This window comes from Nerophis ophidion, linkage group LG03, assembly GCF_033978795.1.
Source record: "Nerophis ophidion isolate RoL-2023_Sa linkage group LG03, RoL_Noph_v1.0, whole genome shotgun sequence".
Classification (NCBI taxonomy): Eukaryota; Metazoa; Chordata; class Actinopteri; order Syngnathiformes; family Syngnathidae; genus Nerophis; species Nerophis ophidion.
Window position 1 is genome coordinate 23742980 of NC_084613.1, and position 24023 is coordinate 23767002.

The following is a 24023-nucleotide window of genomic DNA, read 5'->3' on the forward strand; positions in this document are numbered from 1 at the left end:
TGAGTTTATTCAAATCCATCCATCCATTTTCTACGGCTTATTCCTTTTTGGGGTCGCGGGGGGGCGCTGGCGCCTATCTCAGCTACAATCGGGCGGAAGGCAATCAATAATTTTTTTTAATTTTTTTTTTTTAAAAGGTAAAATTAAAACTATATCATAAACCAAATCATTAATACATTTTTATTTTGAGTTCATTTAATTTACAGAAATTAATAAATACATAAATCAATTTAAAGAAATTATTGTACATATGTATATTATATCAATCAATCAATCAATGTTTACTTATATAGCCCTAAATCACTAGTGTCTCAAAGGGCTGCACAAACCACCACGACATCCTCGGTAGGCCACATAAGGGCAAGGAAAACTCACACCCAGTGGGACATTGGTGACAATAATGACCCAGTGGGACGTCGGTGACAATGATGACTATGAGAACCTTAGAGAGGAGGAAAGCAATGGATGTCGAGCGGATCTATATCATTATTATTATATTGTCATATTATGCTATGATATTGTATTACATATTTATTGTACATTTAAGTAAATTATTCCTTATGATTTTTTTTATTTGTAAAAAAATAAAAATATCTACAAATTTAACAAACTACACTACACTTGATCTTGGCCATAAGGCATAAACCTACCACTAAAGGTATGGAGGATCAAATGGGACACAATTAAATAACTGAATATATTTTTAAATAATTACTTAATTGTGTTATTAAATTAAAAATAGAAAACTGTTGTGTTAACAAAAGTGTCATTATTTCATGTAAAATTATCTTCTGTATATTTTTAACTGTTTAAATTATTCCACAATATGATTCATTATTTTAATCTTGAATTAATCCTTGTTATATTTCGAGATTTAATGAATCATTTCATGTGTTAATTGTTTATTTCATAATTACATTTGTTCACTATTTTAATTATTTATTGAATTATTTATTTCACGAGCCTGTATGGCAGCACTTCATGAGTGTATTGTATTTGTCAAACTCAGCGGTATAAATGTAGCACGTTACTCCTATGTGCCTCTGCATTTGACCCCTCCATACAAATAAACTAGTATACATGTAAATAAATAAAAATAAACTAAAATATTGTCTTGATTCATACCAGTAGAGCTTGTCAAATATTCTCTTAAAAAAGATATGTGTAAATAATATCAATAGCAGTAATGTTATTTTTTTTTAAGTATGAAAAAATTTATCAAATATTTTTAAAATCTTAATTAAAACATCAAGCAATTATATGAAAAACAATATCATCGATGCATTTCCCTGCGTTCGTCATTTTCATTCCCCATCCGTATACCGAGAATTGACTTCAAATGAGAAAAAACTATAGAGACATATTTTTTACTGCAATATTTTGCCTTTTGTGAATTTGACCCCCAACCACCTTTTCCTGACTTTCAAGACTTTGCCAGTCCACGCTTTGAGGTTGCTCGCTGCTTGCTGTCTCTCAGATTAGCGTCGGCCAGGGAAGCATTGATTTTTTTTTTTTTTTTGCTCCGTCTAGCAGGAACGATTTTTTTTTTTCTCCTGGAGATAAAAAAAAAACAAAACATGCTTGTTGTTGTTGCTCTTTTCATGAATGTGAGTGAAAACTTGATTGGCTGCGATAATACACTGGTTAAAATTGTCCCTTAATAATCCACTTTTTTTATTTTTTTTAGTGCTTCATTAAAATAACTTATTTATATTTGAATGCATCCAATAATAAAAATAGGTTCAATATATAAAGTTATGGTAATGATTAGTGTTAGAACAGAGCAACACATACAATTAAATATATGACTTGTTCTATTTCTCTGCAGACCAAGTTGCCATGGAAACAGTATAGCGAGAGTGAATGACATGCAAACTTTTGTCTCAAAAAACAACTCTTTGAGGCACCAATAGATGTGCACTATGGATTCTGCCTAGCAACAAGTGATGTCACCAGAAAGAATCCGAACATTTGTTTTACTCAGTTGCTTTTCCATTTTATCATGTACTAAAAGGTGTTGGTAATATTTTGTTATCCATGTCCATCCATCTATACATTTTTCTACCGCCTGTCCCTTTTTGGGGTCGCTGGAGCCTATCTCAGCTGTAGTCGGGCGGTAGGCGGTGTACACCCTGGACAAGTCGCCACCTCATCACAGGGCCAACACAGATAGACAGACAACATTCACACTCACATTCACACTCTAGGGCCCATTTAGTGTTGCCAATCAACCTATCCCCAGGTGCATGTCTCTGGAAGTGGGAGGAAGCCGGAGTACCCAGAGGGAACCCACGCAGTCACGGGGAGAAGATGCAAACTCCACACAGAAAGATCCCGAGCCCGGGATTGAACTAAGGACTACTCAGGACCTTTGTATTGTGAGGCAGATGCACTTACCCATGGGTGTCAAACTCTGGCCCGCGGGCCAAATTTGGCCCGCCCTATATTTCATTTGGCCCTTCCGGCAATATGAAATTAACATTAGAGCTGGCCCTCCGGTATTATACAGCGGCGGTGCCGCTGTAACACCACATTCACCGCTAATACTCATACATGCCAACCCTCCCGATTTTCCCGGACTCCCAAATTTCAGTGCCCCCTCCCGAAAATCTCCCAGGGTAACCATTCTCCCGAATTTCTCCCCATTTCCACCCGGACGACAATATTGGGGGAGTGCTTTAATGGCACTCCCTTTAGCGTTCTCTACAACCTGTCGTCTCGTCCTCTTTTTCTACATAGAAATAGCGTGCCAACCCAGTCACATAATACATGCGGCTTTTACACACACACGCACACAAGTGAATGCAATTCATACTTGTTCAACAGCCATACAGGTCACACTGAGGGTGGCCGTATAAACAACTTTAACAATCTTACAAATATGCACCACACTGTGAACCCACACCTAACAAGAATAACAAACACATTTCAGGAGAACATCCGCACCGTAACACAACATAAACACAACAGAACAAATACCCAGAATCCCTTGCAGCACTAAGTCTTCCGGGACGCTACAATATACCCCCCCCCCCCCCCCCCCAGCAATAATTAACGTTTTACTCATGCACTGTCTTGCTACTTCAAGGCTTGAATGTTTGATTCATTCATTATTGTTATTTTATTTGCAAATGTATTATTAGCCTGTGGAAAAAGTTTATTTTGATATTTACCTCAGAGGGCTGCAAATAGAAAAGAGGCATTCAATTTTTCTTTCAGTTTTATTTGATATGCCATTGATATTTTTTGATTATTATTATTATTTTTATTTAAAATTTGATTTTACATGTCACTATAAAGTTATATAAGCCTTGCTTGTTCAATATTCAATGCAAAACTTGTTTGGGTCCCTATTAAAAGGTTAATTTGTTCAACCTTGGCCCAATGGCTTTGTTCAGTTTAAAATTTTGGCCCACTCTGTATTTGAGCTTGACACCCCTGCACTAACCCCTCCACCGTGCTGCCTTTGTTATCCATGTTTAATTGCTAAATGAGAAGGTGAAGTTATTGAAAACACCCCTGAGTTATCAACAAACTACAACCATAAGAATAAAATGATTGTAAAACCTTATAAGGTAAATAAATATCAGTTGTTGTATTGCTTGATGTGAGAGTGTTCTGGGGTACCTAATGTTGTGGCCACTGCGTGCATCAATCCCGTCATTTTTGCTCCCAGGTGCTCCCCGGCGAGGAGGCCGACATCACGTCCAGCATGCTAACCACAGAGGACGCCGACACCCCCACGGAGGAGTTGGTCTACAACCTGGAGGACACCACCGGCGGCATGGCGGCGTTCAAGGAGTTCCCAGAGGAGGCCGTTGCCAACTTCACGCAGGCCCAAATCGACAAGGGGGAGATCATCTTCATCCACGAGGGTGAGGGGGATGAGAGTCGAGACGCTTGCGTGCGTCGGCGAGTCACGTGTCTAAAGTGTGTTTGTCCGCAGGCGAGGAGTCTGGCGGCTTCAGCTTCACGGTGACGGACGGCCAGCACACGTCTCCTCTCTACAGGTTCGTGGTCACGGCCAGGCCCCTCACCATCTCCATGGTAACGCAAGAGGAGCTGATGGTGTTTCCAGGTGAGGAGTCGAGACAAGCGGCCGTGCAGCAGAAAACCCTACAAAAACCATTAAATGATTCATCTTTAAATCAGAATAATCACACTTTTGAATTTTGATTAATCACAATTACACAAATTTTCCGGACCATAGGGAGCACCGGATTATAAGGCGCACTCTGCCAATGAGCGGGTCGAGTCGGATCTATTTTCATATAAAAGGCGCATTATAGAGTAGCCTTTTTTTTTGTGATCTACATAACATGTAATGGTGGTTCTTTGGTCAAAATTGTGCATAGATGATGTTTTACAGATCATCTTCAAGCTTCTTTCTGACAGTCGCTTCAGGATGGGCCGTTTTGTGGGCGGTCTTATTTACGTGGCTCACCTTCGCCAGCGTCTTTTCTCCGTCATCTTTGTTGTAGCGGTGTAGCGTGCAAGGACGGGAGTGGAAGATGTGTCAAAAGATGGAGCTGACTGTTTTAATGACATTCAGACTTCAATCAATAATGGAGCAGCATCTCCTCCTCCATGGCTCACTAGTGCAACAAGGCCGGAAATGTGTTCCGTGAAAAACCGTCCGACCAGAACTTCTAATAATTAAAGTTCCTTGGGTGAATAATGTAAACTCACTACACCGGTATGTTTTAGCACTTTCATGGCGAATTTACTGACAGATATAAGTAAGAAATTTACGCTACTTTATATTGGAAATGGCGACAGCGGAGGGTGAGTGTCCCGTAACAAGAAGATAGAGAAAAAGAAGAAGCTTATCGACTAGGGTGTCAACACGGACTACAAAGGCAGATGCGCACAAATTTTCAGGACGTATGCAGATCCCAAATATAGATCAACAGGTACCAGAAGGTGAGAAAAGTTGCTTTTGCATAATATTGCGAAACAAAAGACCCAGATAATGTTTTACCTTATACACACACCATAGCAATACTTGTATGTTGAAGCACTGTACAATCCATCAAGCAGTGCGGCTTCATAGCTTACCAAAGTCATACTAAAACATTTTGATAATTTTTTTAGCTCTGTGTGTAATGTTCTATATTTTAAATGGAACATGTAACATTTTAGTGTTATTTAATTAAGTCATATTGCAGTCTACACGTATCTCTGTGTGACTGCCATCTACTGGTCACACTTATCATTTCACCACGTACCAAATAAAATAGCTTTGAGGTCGGTAAGAACAACCAAAATTATTTCGTACATTAGGCACACCAGGTTGTATGGTTATATGGCGCACTTTCAAGTTTTGGGAAAATGAAAGGGTTTTAAGTGTATATATATCCATATATATCGGTATATATATCCATCCATTTTCTACCGCTTATTCCCTTTGGGGTCGCGGGGGAAGCCGGTGCCTATCTCAGCTACAATCGGGCGTAAGGTGGTGTACACCCCGGACAAGTCGCCGACTCATCGCAGGGCGAGAGTATATAAACTTATACCCAATTGTTACCACTAAAAATCCAAACAAATCATGTGCTGTCCAAAGATTCACAGCCTTAATTGTCGCTATATGCCATTTTTGACCCCCGTGTGTAATTTTCCATACTTTCAATGGAACATAATTTGTGTTGTTTACTTGATTCAAATTGCAGTCTACATGTATCTCTTATGTGTGACTGCCATCTACTGGTCACACTTATCATTACACCAGGTATCAAATAAAATAGCTTGGAGGTCAGTAAGCACAATCAAAATTATTCCGTACATTAGGCGCACCGGGTTATAAGGCACACTGTCGAGTTTAAAGAAAATAAAAGGATTTTAAGTGCGCCCTTTAGTCCGAAAAATACGGTATTTACTTGCTTGCTTGATTCAAATTAACTTAAAAAAAAAAACATATTTTTGATACAAGTGCAATTTTGTCGTGAGTTTTTATGTCACAGTCATTGTTTTTTTAAATGTTTGACTTGAATGTACGCCTTTATTTGCTCCAAACTTTCATCTAAAGGGGTTTATTTTTGAAGGGACACGCACCCTACTCATGTTTACACTGACATGTGCATCCACCTGCTCACTGACAATATCACAACCCACCTTTCAGGTACCCTTCAGCTATGAAGGTAGAGGACCATATGCACCCAAAACAAATCAAGTGATTAATTTGCGTTTATATGTGATTTTTAGTTTAAATATACAAGTAAAAAAAAATTGGATAGTGCGTTATTTTTATTTCATATGTTAATTTAAATACACGTATCAAACAGTTTCAAATATATAAATGTGTGTGTGCGTGTGTGCGTGCGTGCGTGCGTGCGTGCGTGCGTGTGTGTGTGTGTGTACAGGACATTTGGGATACTTTTTTTGTGGGCCTAACCTCAGTGAGGGGCTGTTTGGGCACCGAGGATACCGATTGAGCATGAAAAGATCCAGACAGATTTGTTTTGGAGGGTTAAATCACCAAAATGACTAAATGACTCCCAAGTGTGGCCATCGCTGCTGCTCACTGCTCCCCTCACCTTCCAGGGGGGGGGGGGGGGGGTGTAATTAAAACTAAATACAAATTATTATAATTAAATACAAATAAATCATATTTAATTGAATTATATATAAGATAAATAACAAACTAATGAATGGCATTCATCACCCATTAACTCTTCCAATGTATGTGTTTCTAAAAAAAATTATAATTGTAATTAAATTTAAAAAATTACAGTGAATTAATTTATTATATTAATGATTAATTAAAAAAACATTTTGACATTTATCACCCACTCCCTCCTCCAATGTGTGTGTGTTTCAGAAAATATATATTAAATACAAATATTTTTTTATTTATTTGATTATTATATTAATTATTAGATAAATAAAACCAAGTTGTGGCATTTTATTTTCCACACCTTCCTTCAATGTTGGTGTGTGCTTAGAAAATAAAAAAAAAATTGACTAAATAGAAATAAATTGGATTTAATTGAATTAGTATCTTAATTATAAGATGAATAACAAAACACAGGGAAAAAAATCAATAAGATAAAATGGAAAAACTGATTTTAACAAATATAGTGTGTAGTCATGTACATGATAGGAAAGGTTGTTGTGAAAGAAACATGAATCCACACTGCCAACCCTAACCTCCCAACTTAAAAAAAATCACACAAACGGTAAATATGAAAGCATGTCAAAATTGACTCCACCGTCTGCTTAAGTTCAACTGCTCCAGTGAGGAAGTTAATTTTCCGCTGATTAACGAGAGAGTGCGTGTGTGTTGCGTGCGCCCACAGGAACGAGGCAGCCCATCACCAGCGCCAATCTGGGGGCCGTGACTAACGAGGATGGAAATGAGATCAGCTACTCGCTGGTCCACCCTCCGCGTTTGGGACGACTCATCATGGCCAACGACAACAACCAGATGGAGGAAATCAGCCGCTTCTCTCAAACGCAGGTGACCACTTTGTATTGTGTGTGTGTGTGTGTGTGTGTGTGTGTGTGTGTGTGTGTGTGTGTGTGTGTGTGTGTGTGTGTGTGTGTGTGTGTGTGTGTGTGTGTGTGTGTGTGTGTGTCTGTGCGTGTGCGTGTGTACAGGACATTTGGGATACTTTATTTTTTCAGTGAGGGGCTGTTTGGGCACCGAGGATACTGATTGAGCATGAAAAGATGCAGACAGATTTGTTTTGGAGGGTTAAATCACTGAAATGACTCTCAAGCGTGGCCACTGCTGCTGCTCACTGCTCCCCTCACCTTCCAGGGGGTGGAACCAGGAATGGGTCAAATGCGAAGAGTAATTTCACAACACCGAGTGTGTGTGTGACTATCAGTGGTACTTTAAAGGCCTACTGAAATGAGATTTTCTTATTTAAACGGGGATAGCAAGTCCTTTCTATGTGTCATACTTGATCATTTCGCAAAATTGGTACAAAATGCGGCTGCTAGACTTTTGACAACAACAAGAAAGTTTGATCACATTACACCTGTACTGGCTCACCTGCACTGGGTTCCTGTGCACTTAAGATGTGACTTTAAGGTTTTACTACTTACGTATAAAATACTACACGGTCTAGCTCCATCCTATCTTGCCGATTGTATTGTACCATATGTCCCGGCAAGATCTGCGTTCAAAGGACTCCGGCTTATCAGTGATTCCCAAAGCCCAAAAAAAGTCTGCGGGCTATAGAGCGTTTTCATTTCGGGCTCCAGTACTCTGGAATGCCCTCCCGGTAACAGTTCGAGATGCTACCTCAGTAGACGCATTTAAGTCTCACCTTAAAACTCATTTGTATACTCTAGCCTTTAAATAGACTCCCTTTTTAGACCAGTTGATCTGCCGTTTCTTTTCTTTTTTCTCCTATGTCCCACTCTCCCTTGTGGAGAGGGTCCGGTCCGATCCGGTGGCCATGTACTGCTTGCCTGTGTATCGGCTGGGGACATCTCTGCGCTGCTGATCCGCCTCCGCTTGGGATGTTTTCCTGCTGGCTCCGCTGTGAACGGGACTCTCGCTGCTGTGTTAGATCCGCTTTGGACTGGCATCTCGCGACTGTGTGGATCCATTATGGATTGAACTTTCACAGTATCATGTTAGACCCGCTCGACATCCATTGCTTTCCTCCTCTCTAAGGTTCTCATAGTCATCATTATCACCGACGTCCCACTGGGTGTGAGTTTTCCTTGCCCTTATGTGGGCCTACCGAGGATGTGGTAGTGGTTTGTGTTGTGGTTTGTGCAGCCCTTTGAGACACTAGTGATTTAGGGCTATATAAGTAAACATTGATTGATTGATTGAATATTGACATATTTTTGCTGAAAGGATTTAGTAGAGAACATCCGCGATAAAGTTTGCAACTTTCGGTGCTAAGAGAAATGCCCTGCCTGTACCAGAAGTCGCAGACGATGACGTCACATGTTTGATGGCTCCTCACATATTCACATTGTTTTTAATGGGAGCCTCCAACAAAAAGTGCTATTCGGACCGAGAAAACAACAATTTCCCCATTAATTTGAGCGAGGATGAAAGATTCGTGTTTGAGGATATTGATAGCGACGGACTAGAAAAAAAAAGTTTAAAAAAAAGTTTGAAAAGAAAAAAGCGATTGCATTGGGAGGGATTCCCATGTTTTTAGACACATTTACTAGGTTAATTCTGGGAAATCCCTTATCTTTCTATTGTGTTGCTAGTGTTTTAGTGAGTTTAATATTACCTGATAGTCAGAAGGGTGTCTCCACGGGTGTCTTGACGCGCAGTGTCTCAGGGAAGTCGACGGCAGCTATGGACGGCACAAGCTCAGCTTTTCTCTGGTAAGAACTGACTTTTTAACCACAATTTTATCGGCAAAACCTGCTGGTTGACATGTGGTAGGGATCCATGTTGGCTTGACCGCGCTCTGATCCATAGGAAAGTTTCACCTCCAGGAATTTTAAACAAGGAATCACCGTGTGTTTGTGTGGCTAAAGGCTAAAGCTTCCCAACTCCATCTTTCTACTGTGAATTCTCAAATATTAATCGAACAAATTGCAAAAGATTCAGCAACACAGATGTCCAAAAAACTGTATATTTATGCCGTTAAAGCAGACGACTTTTAGCTGTGTGTGTGCGCAGCGCTCATAATTCCTAAAAACCCAGGCGGTATAGCTCGGTTGGTAGAGTGGCCGTGCCAGCAACTTGAGGGTTGCAGGTTCGATTCCCGCTTCCGCCATCCTAGTCACTGCCGTTGTGTCCTTGGGCAAGACACTTTACCCACGTGCTCCCAGTGCCACCCACACTGGTTTAAAAATGTAACTTAGAGATTGGGTTTCACTATGTAAAGCGCTTTGAGTCACTAAGTCAATAAGGCGCTGTATAAATATAATTCACTTCACTTCACGTCTTGCGTACATGTCATCATTACACGACGTTTCGAAGACGAAACTCCCGGGAAATTTAAAATTGTAATTTAGTAAACTAAAAAGGCTGTATTGGCATGTGTTGCAATGTTAATATTTCATCATTGATATATAAACTATCAGACTGCGTGATGGGTAGTAGTGGGTTTCAGTAGGCCTTTAACTGTAACTTTAATGCGCCACTTTATCATTTAAAACACGTGTCAAACTCTGGCCCGCCACTTTATTTTACATGGTCCTGAAAATACCATGCCTCTATTTGTTTCAAAATGTAGTCAACTTTCTATTTTGACGGAAAAAAATTACATGTACTGTATGTAATTTAATGTATTTTAAACTTAATCTAATATTGCAACAAATGTTATATTATGACACATTCCAAACATCAAAATAAGTCCTTAAATATATGCTTGACTCGTGATTTAGAAGCAACTTCTCCATCAAATTGTGCAATTTTTCAGTATAAAAAAATGGCAGAATTTTACCGTAAAAACACGAAATCAAAAATGTGTAATATTGTTTTTCCATTTACAGCAGGGGTCGGCAACCTTTACCACTCAAACAGACATTTTGACCCGTTTCAAAAATTTAAGAAAACAATGGGAGCCGCAATCATTCTCGCGAATATCTGCTGGTGGTCACCCATATAACAGTAATAAGGGCAAGCCATGAAGCCATTGCCTTTTACACCTTCTACAACATGTACAGACAGCTTGACAGTACAGTAACATGTTGTATGTGGCTTCCGCTGATACACGTACACGACTGCAAGGCATACTGGGTGACACAGAGTACACTGAAGGTTGTGATATAAACAATTTTAACACTCTTACTAATATGCACCACACTGTGAACCCACACAAAACAAGAATGACAAACACATTTCTGGAGAAAATCCGCACTGTAACACATTATAAACTCAACATAACAATTACCCAGAATGCTATGCATCCATGACTCTTTCAGGCTATATTATACACCTCGCTAGCACCAAAACCCGCTTCCCACCCCCCTTCCGTGCGTCGGTTGAGGTGGGCGAGGGTGTATAACATAGTCAGGAAGAGTCATGTATGCAAAGGATTCTGGGTATTTGTTGTGTTGCGTTTATGTTGTGTTACTGTGAGGATGTGCTCCCGAAATGTGTTTGTCATTCTTGTTTGGTGTGGGTTCACAGTGTGGTGCATATTAGTAAGAGTGTTAAAGTTATTTATATCATAACCTTCAGTGTACTCTGTCACCCAGTATGCCTTGCAGTCGTGTAAGTGTATCTGCGGAAGCCACATACAACATGTTACTGGACTGGCAAGATGTCTGTACATGTTGTAGAAGGCCTTAAAGGCAATGGCTTCATGGCACGCCCATATTACCTTTATATGGGTGACCACCAGCGGTTATTCGCGAGAATGGTTGCGGCTCCCATTGTCTTCTTTATTTTGTGAAACGCGTCAAAATGTAGAGGTCGTTAAAAGTAAAGCAATCATGGCACGCCCTCAATATTGTTGTCCGAGTGAAAATCGAAGAATGTTGACCCCGGGTGATGTCCGGAAGAAGCTCCGAGTACCGGAATCCCCACGTAACAATCGGGGGGGTCGGCGATTGTGCAACTGAGTCACATCAGAGTGGCCAAAGAGCCGCGGGTTGCCGACCCCTGATTTACAGTAATACACCGTAAAAACAATGACTGTAGATTTTACAGTAAAGCAGTGGTACTGTTTTGCCATTTACATTTACACATTGTAAAACACATTGTACATTTTATAGTAAAAATTTCGGCAGCTAAACTTTTCTCTAAAATCTACATATTTTTCTTACAGTGAATGTAAAAATATATCACACTAAATAATGGTGTAATGAAGCAATTTAACATGTATATATTATTTACTGGTACAAGCAGCCATAACTGTGATGTGGCCCCCAATGAAAAGGAGTTTGACACCCCTGATTTAAAGCATGTACGGTAGCGCTGTCAACACTTTGGGTGCATAAGCCGCACAACTCTGTTTGCAAACTGCTGTGTCATGTGACGTCTTTTTAGTTATTTTGTGTGTATTTATGTGTGTGAGTGTTATTTTATTTGAATGTGTGTGTGTGTGTGTGTGTGTGTGTGTGTGTGCGTGTGTGTGTGTGTGTGTGTGTGTGTGTGTGTGTGTGTGTGTGTGTGTGTGTGTGTGTGTGTGTGTGTGTGTGTGTGTGTGTGTGTGTGTGTGTGTGTGTGTGTGTGTGTGTGTGACAGAAAGAGTTGAGTTCAGGACGTGGCGACCTCAGAAAAACAAACAAGCCGCCGCATTCCGACGCTCAGTCTCAACTATGATGCAGAGCGCCAATTTCCCTGTGGGTTGTTGTTTTTTTTAACCTCCAGGGGGAAGAAGATATCAGCTGAAAAATGCCAGCAGAGCACCGCTAGAAATGACAAAAATAATGAGTTTCCTGAGCCTAAAACTTCGTTATTGACTTACTGTATGGGGCCGTTTCTGTCCTCATCCTCAGCTGGAGTCAGGAGTGGTCTTCTACGAGCACCAGATGCCCGAGGAGCCCTTCTGGGTCGTGAGGGACTCTGTGGAGCTCAACCTGTCGTCCCAGCCTGCCCCGGACGTCCGCCACTTGCTGCCCATCACCGTGTCGTACTACGCCACGCACAGCAACATCTCCTCTCAGCTGTGGAGGAACAAAGGTAAATGCAGGATGGTTGAAAAGAGGAAGAGTGGAACGCACTGAAAAGTTCCCGGGTTCAAGCCCCCATTAAATATGCTATAAGGGTCAAAAGAGACAGATTTTATTTTAAATAGTCTACTGCAGGGGTCACCAACCTTTTTGAAACCAAGAGCTACTTATTGGGTACTGATTAATGCGAAGGGCTACCAGTTTGATACACACTTAAATAAATTGCCAGAAATAGCCAATTTGCTCAATTTACCATAAATATATATATATATATATATATATATATATATATATATATGTATAAATGGGTATTTCAATCAATGTTTATTTATATAGCCCCAAATCACAAATGTCTCAAAGGACTGCACAAATCATTACGACTACAACATCCTCGGAAGAACCCACAAAAGGGCAAGGAAAACTCACACCCAGTGGGCAGGGAGAATTAACATCCAGTGGGACGCCAGTGACAATGCTGACTATGAGAAACCTTGGAGAGGACCTCATATGTGGGCTCTGGGAATCACTAATAAGCCGGAGTCTTTTGAACGCAGATTTGATGGTACAATACAATCGGCAAGATAGGATGGAGCTAGACCGTGTAGTATTTTATACGTGATTAGTAAAACCTTAAAGTCACATCTTAAGTGCACAGGAAGCCAGTGCAGGTGAGCCAGTACAGGCGTAATATGATCAAACTTTCTTGTTCTTGTCAAAAGTCTAGCAGCCGCATTTTGTACCAACTGTAATCTTTTAATGCTAGACATGGGGAGACCCGAAAATAATACGTTACAGTAATCGAGACGAGACGTAACAAACGCATGGATAATGATCTCGGCGTCTTTAGTGGACAAAATGGAGCGAATTTTAGCGATATTACGGAGATGAAAGAAGGCCGTTTTTGTAACACTTTTAATGTGTGACTCAAAGGAGAGAGTTGGGTTGAAGATAATACCCAGATTTTTTACCGAGTCACCTTGTTTTATTATTTGGTTGTCAAATGTTAAAGTTGTATAATTAAATAGAGGTCTGTGTCTAGCGGGACCGATAATCAGCATTTCCGTTTTTTGGGCGTTAAGTTGCAAAAAATTTGCGGACATCCATTGTTTAATTTCATTAAGACACGCTTCCAACTGACTACAGTCCGTCTGTCTGTCATTACGTCGTACAATTTTTTTCCTTTTACAGAAGGTTTTTTGTAGAGAATAAATGATGAAAAAACACCTAATTGAACAGTTTAAAAGAGGAGAAAACAGGAAAAAAATACAAATACAATTTTGAAACATATAGTGTCTACAATTCAAAAGAGAAAAACTAGCTAATTCGAATCTTTTTGAAAAAATTAAAAAAAATTATTTATGCAACATCATTAGTAATTTTTCCTGATTAAAACTAATTGTTTTGAATAGGTTAAAATCCAATCTCTATTTTGTTAGAAAATATAACAAATTGGACCAAGCTATATTTCTAACAAGGACAAATCATTTTTTCTTCTAGATTTTCCGGAACAAAATTTTAAAAGAAATTCAAAAGACTTTGAAATAAAATTTAAATTTGATTCTAAAGATTTTGTAGATTTGCCAGAATAATTTTTTTTAATTTTAATCATAATAAGTTTGAAGAAATATTTCACAAATATTCTTCGTCGAAAAAACAGAAGCTAAAATGAAGAATTAAATTAAAATTTATGCATTATTCTTTATAATAAAAAAATTTAAATTTACTTGAACATTGATTTACATTGTCAGGAAAGAAGGGGAAGGAATTTAAAAGGTAAAAAAGTATATGTGTTTAAAAATCCAAAAATAATTTTTAAGGTTGTATTTTTTCTCTAAAATTGTATTTCTGAAAGTTATAAGAAGCTAAGTAAAAAAAATAAATGAATTTATTTAAAGAGTGAAGACCAAGTTTTTAAAATATTTTCTTGGATTTTCAAATTCTATTTGAGTTTTGTCTCTCTTAGAATTAAAAATGTCGAGCAACGCGAGACCAGCTTGCTAGTAAATAAATAAAATTTGTAAAATAAAGGCAGCCCACTGGTAAGTGCTGCTATTTGATCTATTTTTAGAACAGGCCAGCGGGCTACTCCTCTAGTCCTTACGGGCTACCTGGTGCCCGCGGGCACCGCGTTGGTCACCCCTGGTCTACGGACTATGGATTTTAAATACCTGTATGGCAGTGGTTCTTAAAATTCTTTTCACCAAGTACCAGAAAAAATATGGCTTTCCAATTACCACCATAAAGACCAAAATTAGAATGCAGTTGCATAAATGGCATAGGTATTCGTTAAAAACAAGGCAGAGGTTTTATTTAACAAGTATATGTAATTTTGGGGCCACTGTAACATTACACAGTTTGAATAGAAACACTGGGTTAGATTATAGGATAATAAAACACTGTACTTTAAGAATGAATCCAATTTTTGATTATAAGATAATAAAACATTGTACTTTAAGAATGAATCTAATTTTTGATTATAGGATAATAAAACACTGTATTTTAAGAATGAATCAAATGTTTTCGTACCACTAGATGGAGGCCGCGCGAAATCATCAGAACGCCCACAATACCTGGAGGAGAAGATCCAAAACTAATTATTCAGCTTGCGCAATGTGATTTATCAAGGCTAAAACTGTTCTGCAAGCGCTGTTGTTTCTTTTTTTTTGCAACTCTGAAAAGAAAAAAGGGTCGGTGTGGCTCGATTGGTAGAGCGACCGTGCCAACAACTCGAGGGTTCCAGGTTTGGCCCCCGCTTCTACCATCCTAGCCACTGCCTTGGGCAGGACACTTGCTTCCAGTGCCACCCACACTGGTTTAAATGTAGCTCAAAGATGTAGGTAATGGGTTTCACTATGTAAAGTGCATTAAGTCTCTAGAGAAAAGAATCCTCCATCTTATGTGTTTGTCAACATTTTTGGACTGTCAGAAATACACAATATCAGACATGCCGTCTAATCAGCAACATCATTTTATAATATTGTCACCAGATCGAACAAGAACTGAGAAAAAAAATGCCACAGTGCGAGTCATCACCGGCGTTACGCCAACAGCCGCACATGAAAGTGAGCGAGTAGAGAGAGAGCAGAGAGAGAACGCACACCTGAGGCCAATTTGTGATCCGTAAGAGGGCGGGGCCAATCTCAGCTGTTTCTTGCAAAAAGACAAAACACAAAAGGGTGTAAACAAAACAGCCATACTGACCAGGAACGTCTGGTCCTCCTTGTATATCTGGGGGAGGGTCTTAAGCACAGTCGGCTATTTCTTGACAAGGCACAGAAAAAGAACCAATGAAATCATGTATGTCATGCGGAACATGACACAAACTCGCCGTGGCGACCCCTGGTGGCAAAAGCTGAAAGCCACCAACACATCTATGTATTTTATGCGTCACTTGTTGCTGCATGCCTATGAATTCATGATCAGCTATCGTTTTTTAAACTCAATCTCACACTAATCATTGACCGTCACATCGCTTGTTAACTGGCAACAAGTCACGGATGCAGTCTCCCTAGCCGCTCAGCTCCAACCCAGAGAATGAATGAATAAAAAATTAATTGAAGGGAGCAGATTAAATAGAGACTGAATCGTTGATGGATCCTGCAAAGCAACTGACATGTGCTTATTGTTTCCACGCAGGTCTAGATATTGTGCAAGGCCAGAGAAAAACAATTGATGATTCCACCCTGGATGCTTCCAACCTCCTGGCTAGCCTTCCCGAGTCGGAGAGAGCCGAAGCAGACGTGGTCTTCGAGATGAAGCGCTTCCCTGACCACGGACGCATCACTCTTGGAGGTCAGGACCTTCCTCGGGATGCACCCTACTTCATGCAGGAAGACGTGACCCTGGGCGAGCTGGAGTATCTCCATGATGACTCAGGGGCCTCCTTTGACAGTTTCACCTTCAGGGCCCGTCTTAAATCTCAGGGTGGTAGTTTGAGCTCCCCTGCCGACTCTGTTGTCCTAGAGGAAATATTCAATGTCTCCATCAAACGACGCGGCTCAGAATCCCCTGAACTCGTCACTATTGACATGCTACTGGAGGTCCTGCAAGGATCTATGGCCATTTTGACCCAGAAGCATCTGAACACTCGTGATGAAGACAGTCTACCAGATGAAGTCTACTTTAAGGTAACCAAAGCGCCAAAAAATGGGCACTTGGTAGATGCCCGCACCAGGGACACTATCTCTCAGTTCACTCAAGAGATGATCAAAAACGACCAGGTGGGCTTTGAAAGTGACGGAAGCCTCGCAGACGGCTTTGTGGAATTCATTGTGTCGGACGGAGAACACGACACGGAGCCGCACACGCTCCACATAGGAGTACTCGCTCGCACCCTCATTCTGGACAAAGCCCCTGAGATCAAAGTGAAGCAAGGAGATGACGAGACTCTTGTGACTGAAGAGATGCTGAAAGCCACCACTGGCGGTCCTGTAGAGGAAGACGTCCTATACAAGATCACAAGTGTCCCCAAGTATGCGGCAGTCATGGTAGACCGGCAGCCTACATCGGCCTTCACCCAGAAACAGATCAAAGAAGGAAGAGTGAGCGTCCGCTTTGTGAAGTCCACTTCACCTCGTGACAGCGTGACCTTTGTCGCTCGCAGTCGAGCAGCTAATGTGTCATCTGTGCTCGACATCACAGTTCAACCTCTGGCCAAGATCGCTGAGGATCCCCTCCTACCTCAAGACTCTCTTGTTCAACTAGACAGCAAGCTTCTGGACGCAACGGCCCTGGGGAACAAGACCAGGACCTCCCCAACGTTCACCGTTATCCAGCATCCAAAAGGAGCTCGATTTGTCAGATCCGGAGGTCCTGGTGCAGGCCAGCCAGTGGACTCGTTTAGCCAGCGGGACCTGGATGAAGGGCGTGTTGCTGTAGAAATCCCCAAAAGCTCTTCTGGGGCCCAAGATGGGGTCACTCAAGAGGAGGCCCGCTTCTTACTTAAGGCTCATGGAGTACCGCCAGCCGTGTGTGTGCTTAATTTTCAAACAGGACCATACAATGCTTCTGGGGTCTATCCCGCAACTCTACTGAGGGTCCCCTCAGGAACCCCATCCAAGGACAATAGTGATGTTGGTGGGTCTCCCCGTGCGACTCCCGAAAGTCCTCTTTGGAAAGCCAACAAGGACCAGCCCCAGGCAGAGGCCACCACGGCAGCTCCCTCGGACACCGGCTCCCATAAAAACCCAGTAGTTTCCCGACGCGGCAATGTGTGGTCCATTCTCATCCCCATCTTGGTCATTCTCATTCTCCTGCTCCTGGCTGCCCTCTTGGCTTACTATCTAGTGCGCAAAAACAAGACCGGCAAGCACAATGTCCAAACGGCAGCAACCAAGCCGAAAAACGGAGAGGTGGCCGGCACGGAAACCTTTCGAAAAACCGACCCAGCCAATAGCATCCCCATGTCCGACATGGATCCCAAAGAGGCCGACCCGGAGTTGCTGCAGGACTGTCGAACGACGACTCCAGCCTTGAAAAAGAACCAGTACTGGGTCTGAAACTTTGGACTTTCCCCCCGTGAGAGGTGGATCTTTAATTGTTTGGAGCGCCGCCTCCTCCAAGTCTTCTTCTCAGTATTATAGACTTCTTGCCGCAGTGATTGATGGATTTTTGTTCTCGGACGCCAACTTATCTCGACATTGACTGTGGACTGATTCTCAGGCAACAAGGCACTGAATGGTTGTTTGACAAGGCGAGAGGCAGTTTCTTATCTTCCAGTGCCACGTCTATTTATTTTTTATCATTCCTCTTCGTCAAAGGGCACAAACGACATGAACATGCTCCGTGTTTGCAAAAAGAAAATATTCTGGCTGTGCTTTGCCAGCTTTAAACATTGGCCCACGTTTAAGGGGAACTTCACTTTTTTTTTTTATATCGACCATCATTCACATTCCTTATGTGAGACAAGAACATACTCGTCTTTTTCATTTCTTTGCGAGCTAAGTAGTGAAAAACTCCTAGCGAACAACACATGCAATGGGGATTGACCACTCTTAAAAGGGTTAAGCTCCAACATTTTATATTCATACTGTAAGAATAGGTTTACAGTAACACCAGGCACATCCATAAAAACATGTAATATTCACAGTATTTTGGCAATTTTTTGTATCCTGTTTTGCCCTATTTCGGCTATTTTAAAGGGGAACATTATCACAATTTCAGAAGGGTTAAAACCAATAAAAATCAGTTCCCAGTGGCTTATTTTATTTTTCTAATTTTTTTTTCTAAATTTTACCCGTCCCGGAATATCCCTAAAAAAAGCTTTAAAGTGCTTGATTTTCGCTATTTGCTTAAGCCGCTGTCCATTTCCCTGTGACGTCACATAGCGATTCCAATACAAACAATGGCGAATAGCACAGCAAAATATAGCGACATTAGCTCGGATTCAGACTCGGATTTCAGCGGTTTAAGCGATTCAACAGATTACGCATGTATTGAAACAGATGGGTGGAGTATGGAGGCAGATAGCGAAAACGAAATTGAAGAAGAAACTGAAGCTATCGAGCGAATAGCTATTGACGCTATTCGGCCATCTTTGCGTTAGCATCGACGGTAAAATGTGCAAACCAAACGATCAGGACTTTCGCATTGACACTGGATCTACTTAAATCCGTCGATTGGTAAGTGCTTGTTTCGCATTAAATGCGGATGGAAGGAAACGCTGGACGTAAATATAGTTTCAAATGTACATACAGGTAGCCTAAATAGCATGTTAGCATCGATTAACTGGCAGTAATGCCGCGACCGAATATGTCTGATTAGCACAAAAGTCAATAACAACAACACTCACCTTTGTGATTTCGTTGACTTTATCATTGGAAATGCATCTGCTTTGAGTGTCGCAGGATATTCAGACATTTTTGCCATCTCTGTGCCATCTCTGTCGTAGCATCACCGGTAAAAACCAAACGGGGGACTTTAGCATCTCTTGACACTGGAGCAACTTAAATCCGTCGATTGCTAAGTGTTTGTTTGGCATTAAATGTGGATGGAGGGAAAGGCTAGATGTAAATATAGCTTCAAATGAGACATAAGGCTGCAATATGTACAAACAGCTAGCCTAAATAGCATGTTAGCATCGATTAGCATGCCGTGCTAATCGATGCACATTCTACGTAAATCAACTTGAATCCGTCCCTGATCGTGTTGTTACACCCTCCGACAACACACCGACGAGGCATGATGTCTCCAAGGTATCGGAAAACAGTAAAAAAAACGGAAAATAACAGAGCTGATTTGACTCGATGCGTCTGATGTGTAGGGAAAAATGGCGTTGAGTACCGATCTGACGTCACGTTCTGACGTCGTCGCTCAGAGAGGTATAAACAGAAAGGTGTTTAATTTGCCAAAATTCACCCATTTAGAGTTCGGAAATCGGTTAAGAAAATATATGGTCTTTTTTCTGCAACATCAAGGTATATATTGACGCTTACATAGGTCTGGTGATAACGTTCCCCTTTAAGAATTACCAGAACTTTTTACTTTACAGGGACGCTACTTTCCTTAACAACAACAGCACTGAGAACGATAGCTACTTTAGGACAAATGAGGATCCAGAACCTTATCTTTTTGAGCCTAAATATACCGATGGTTACAGAAGTGGAGCGGGATAGAAGAATCTTTATCAAGTATGAGGACGGAGTTTGTACACCAAGAGGCATGCTAGCTAAGCGAGCTAGCTTGCTAGTGGTTAAGCTAGGTTGAAACAACAGAAGAAATACATGTAAAGTAAAGCTGAAGGAGTGTAGGTAGAAGTACGATATTAACAGGGGGGAAAAAGTAGATTCATTAGAGTTAGCAAGAGAATAATATAACAGTTGTTAACTGTTGAAGAGGGGGAATTGATCCATAAATTGGTGGTGCCGACACCAGCGTTAATATCAGGATATGATCGATATTTCTATTTTCACAAAATCATTTGTTGTTCTTTTTGCTAATGTTTACAAATTCAGGGAATAACCCAGCAGGCACAAGACATTAAAACAACGTTGAGAACTTGTTGAATTCGGTCCTGACGTTGAGCAACTCAAACATAACGTTGAAACAACGTGCTTTTTGACGACGGTTAGTGAATGTTGTGTTCTGACCTTGATATGATCATTAAAATTTGGTCATTTCCCAACCAATATTTGACAACACAAATACAACATTGGAACAACATACTTTTTAAAGACGTTTAATCAATGCTGAGTTCTGACTTTGATCTCAACCATTGAATTTCGGTCATTTTCCAACCAATATTCTACAACACAAATACAACGTTGAAACAACATGCTTTTTGACGACATTAATTCCATGTCAGGTTGTGACGTTGAGTTGACCATTGAAATTTGGTAATTTCCCAACCAACAATGTGGATCCAACGTTGAATTCTAATTTACAAATAAAACTATTTTGCCACGTTGTTTCAAAATCAGTTTTAAAAGGACATGCACGTACAATCAACGTTGTATCAATGTCTTGTGTCTCCTGGGAAGTCCCTTGACAAGGTAGGGACATTGAGGGGGGGAAAGCTTGGATTTTGTTTAGTTATTGTGCACCATTGATATTGATTTGTTCAAACTACTGTGTGTGATAAAAGAGAATAAGGATCTGGTTTAAATATCTTGCTAATATGTTTATTTTATACAATCAATAGCACTCACCGTAGATAAGTAGAAAAATGGACAATTAATACATGTGATCGGTATTGATAACGGTCAATCGCACTAAGGGATATCGGAATCGGCGGTATAAATCCGTGATAAATCCTGACCAAAATAAAACAGGAAAACAATCCATCACAAAAGTCACCATGATTTTGATAGCGATACATGGAGCGCATAGTTGTTGATATTACAGTTACATATACAGTCGAGCTAGCCGTGTACGGACAAAATAAATATTTTACAGAACATTTGGTTGTCTATTCTTAATGGTAAATATGATCGTTCTTATTTCTCAGACAGTAAAGATTGTTGTCCTGTCGCATTGTACAGTATTGTGAATGGAAAGTAAGGCGTTGTTACTACGCCAGGAAAAGTAGTTCCTCTGCATTATCTCCTCCAATAACACTGACTGTAACTTGGTTAATATGCAGATCAAAAGGTATGTAGGTGGAGCATTGTTGGCGGTTTTTGGATGTTTTTACAGACGGAGTAAAGGACTCCCCATCACTTGCATTATTACCCACCCCTTGCTAGCAGTGTTTTACTATTTATTTTTATTTTACATACAATAAAAAGACATGTTTGTTCTTGTCTGACATAAAAATTCGGGAATGGTGGAAAAATCTATTTTAAAAAATGCAGCTCTCCTTTAAACTGTTCGCTTTTTTCCTAATAGATTAGCTTGTACATCAAGAAGACGACAAACTGCCTCTTTTTAGATCATTGTTCAACAATTGTTTCTCAGGGCTAAATTTGGTCATCACTCGCAACATTTCATCAGTTTGTCTCTTTTTGGAGGATCGGTACGGAGAACAAAAACTTCAAACGTGAGAAAAGTTGTAAAAACTTGATTTTAGCTTTGACTCCCGACTAGGTTTTGCCAGACTGGCCTGGCAGCACAAAGGAGGACAGGAAGTTGGTCTTAAACACACCTTGAGGGGCGTGGACAAGACGTCAGGATTCCCAGAAGGTGCAGGGATGGGAACAATCCACTCATTAGGATCCGAGGTTCGAAGCATTCCATACTGTATGTAAGCTAAATATAGTCACATACTGAAATATTGAGGTTTTTTTCCCCCAGACTTTTTTGTTGAAATGATGAACTTTTACTTCCTTGGTACTCTCACAATGGTGGATGTCGATTGGAGGATTTCCAAAATAAACTAGACTTGCTAAATTGTTTTTCCACTAAAATGTTGTCCTTTTTTGTTACTCTTGTTTGAACGCATAACGTTAACAACATAACCTTACTAAATTGTTAAAGATCGTGTTCTAGATTTGCAGACGGCACAGAGCTCAGGAAGTCATGTGCTCCAGGACACTTTCAATTTCCTGTAAAAGTTTGTTCTTTCTTACCACAAATTGTCTGCATTTTATCCCTTTTTTTTGTAAATAATTAGTTTTTTTTTCCAGGGAGAGGGGGTATTCATTTGTGTTTCTCTGTACTCAAATTAAACATTTAATAATACTAACAACCCCTTTTCTCCATCTTGCTGATCCCTTTTTGTTTTCATTCATGTTTCGTCACCACCTCTCTTTTGTTCATCCATTATTATTTATTATCATTATCATTATTATTATGACTTCTTTCACTTCCCTTACATCACTTCATGTTGTAAAAGACTTTAGCTCCCAGACCAAGACATGCATCATCCATTGGAACCGCCAGAACATTTTCCATCACACTATTTGCAATAAAAAAAAAAGTGATGCAACAAAAATGGTGTTTCTTTTTGTACAAGAACAAGCCAACACACATCTAAATAATTACTAATATAGATAATTAGTCATTTTGGATGAGAATTGTGTGCAGAGATTTTTTTTTATTTTATTCTATTTCTGATGCTATGAGCTTGTCAAGATAGTTATTATCACGACTTGGTTCTCGCAGCTTACTGCGAGGTTTGTTCTCCCGGGATGCAAACGCACTATTCCGGACAAGGCTTACAGGTAGGAACACATTTATTAATCTAACTACAAAATAACAGGCAAAAAACAAAGGCAAGCATGCCTATTGCACGCGGAAGCTAAGGTGCAAACTTAGCACAGGAAACATGGAACTATAGACAAGGCAAAAACTCTCTAACTATGGTATGAAATAAATAAGACTTACGTGGAGGATTGCGTGACGCAAACAACTAGCATAACTATGGCATAGCAAGAAACAAACAGCATGAACAATGGTATTGCATGAAATAAGCATGAAACTACTAATGACGCAGTGATCAGTAAAGGCAGGCTTAAATAGTGCCTGATTAGTGCTCGGTCAGCAGGTGAGCAGGCAAACACCAATCAGAGACAGGTGGAAACAATATTTAACCATGGTAACCAAAACAAACAAGGTTGCACAAAAACAGGAACTAAGGGAGTCCAAAACGAACAGAACATAATATAAACATGATCCGGAACACGGATCATGACAGTTATATTACAGTGTAGCCTGGGGTCTAACAATAAATGATGACTTGAAAGTTTTTTTTTTCCACAGATAGTCTTTTTTTCACTGCTATTATTGAATTAGGATGTCAGGTGAAGTAAGAAAATAACACAATTTAGTGTTACATTGTTGTTCTAATATATTTTTTAATATATTTTATTCAGTGGATTTTATTTATTTTACACCCCCCGATGGGGTAAAATGTTGCGGCCTCCACGCTTCGCTGCGACTCTAAAACGTATAATTTGTCTATAAAATTGTTATAAATACACCTCAGCATAACATTTTATTCTTATCAACATTAAAGACAACGACAAATATATTTATATCAACTTTCCACAAAAAATAATTTTAGAATTGTTTCTTAGTCTGTAATTGAAAATTTA

General features: G+C 40.2%; 1 protein-coding gene across 1 annotated transcript in view; it reads left to right on the plus strand.

Moving 5' to 3' along the window:
- Positions 1-22921, plus strand: part of cspg4 (chondroitin sulfate proteoglycan 4) — a 159353-nt gene extending 136432 nt beyond the window's left edge. Inside the window, exons 7-11 of the mRNA XM_061894599.1 lie at positions 3677-3875; positions 3947-4078; positions 7299-7459; positions 12379-12562; positions 16189-22921. Coding sequence (XP_061750583.1) covers positions 3677-3875; positions 3947-4078; positions 7299-7459; positions 12379-12562; positions 16189-18050 — 2538 coding nt within the window. The 3' untranslated portion in view covers positions 18051-22921. The remainder of the gene's footprint in view (positions 1-3676; positions 3876-3946; positions 4079-7298; positions 7460-12378; positions 12563-16188) is intronic.
- The last annotated feature ends 1102 nt before the right edge of the window (positions 22922-24023 follow it).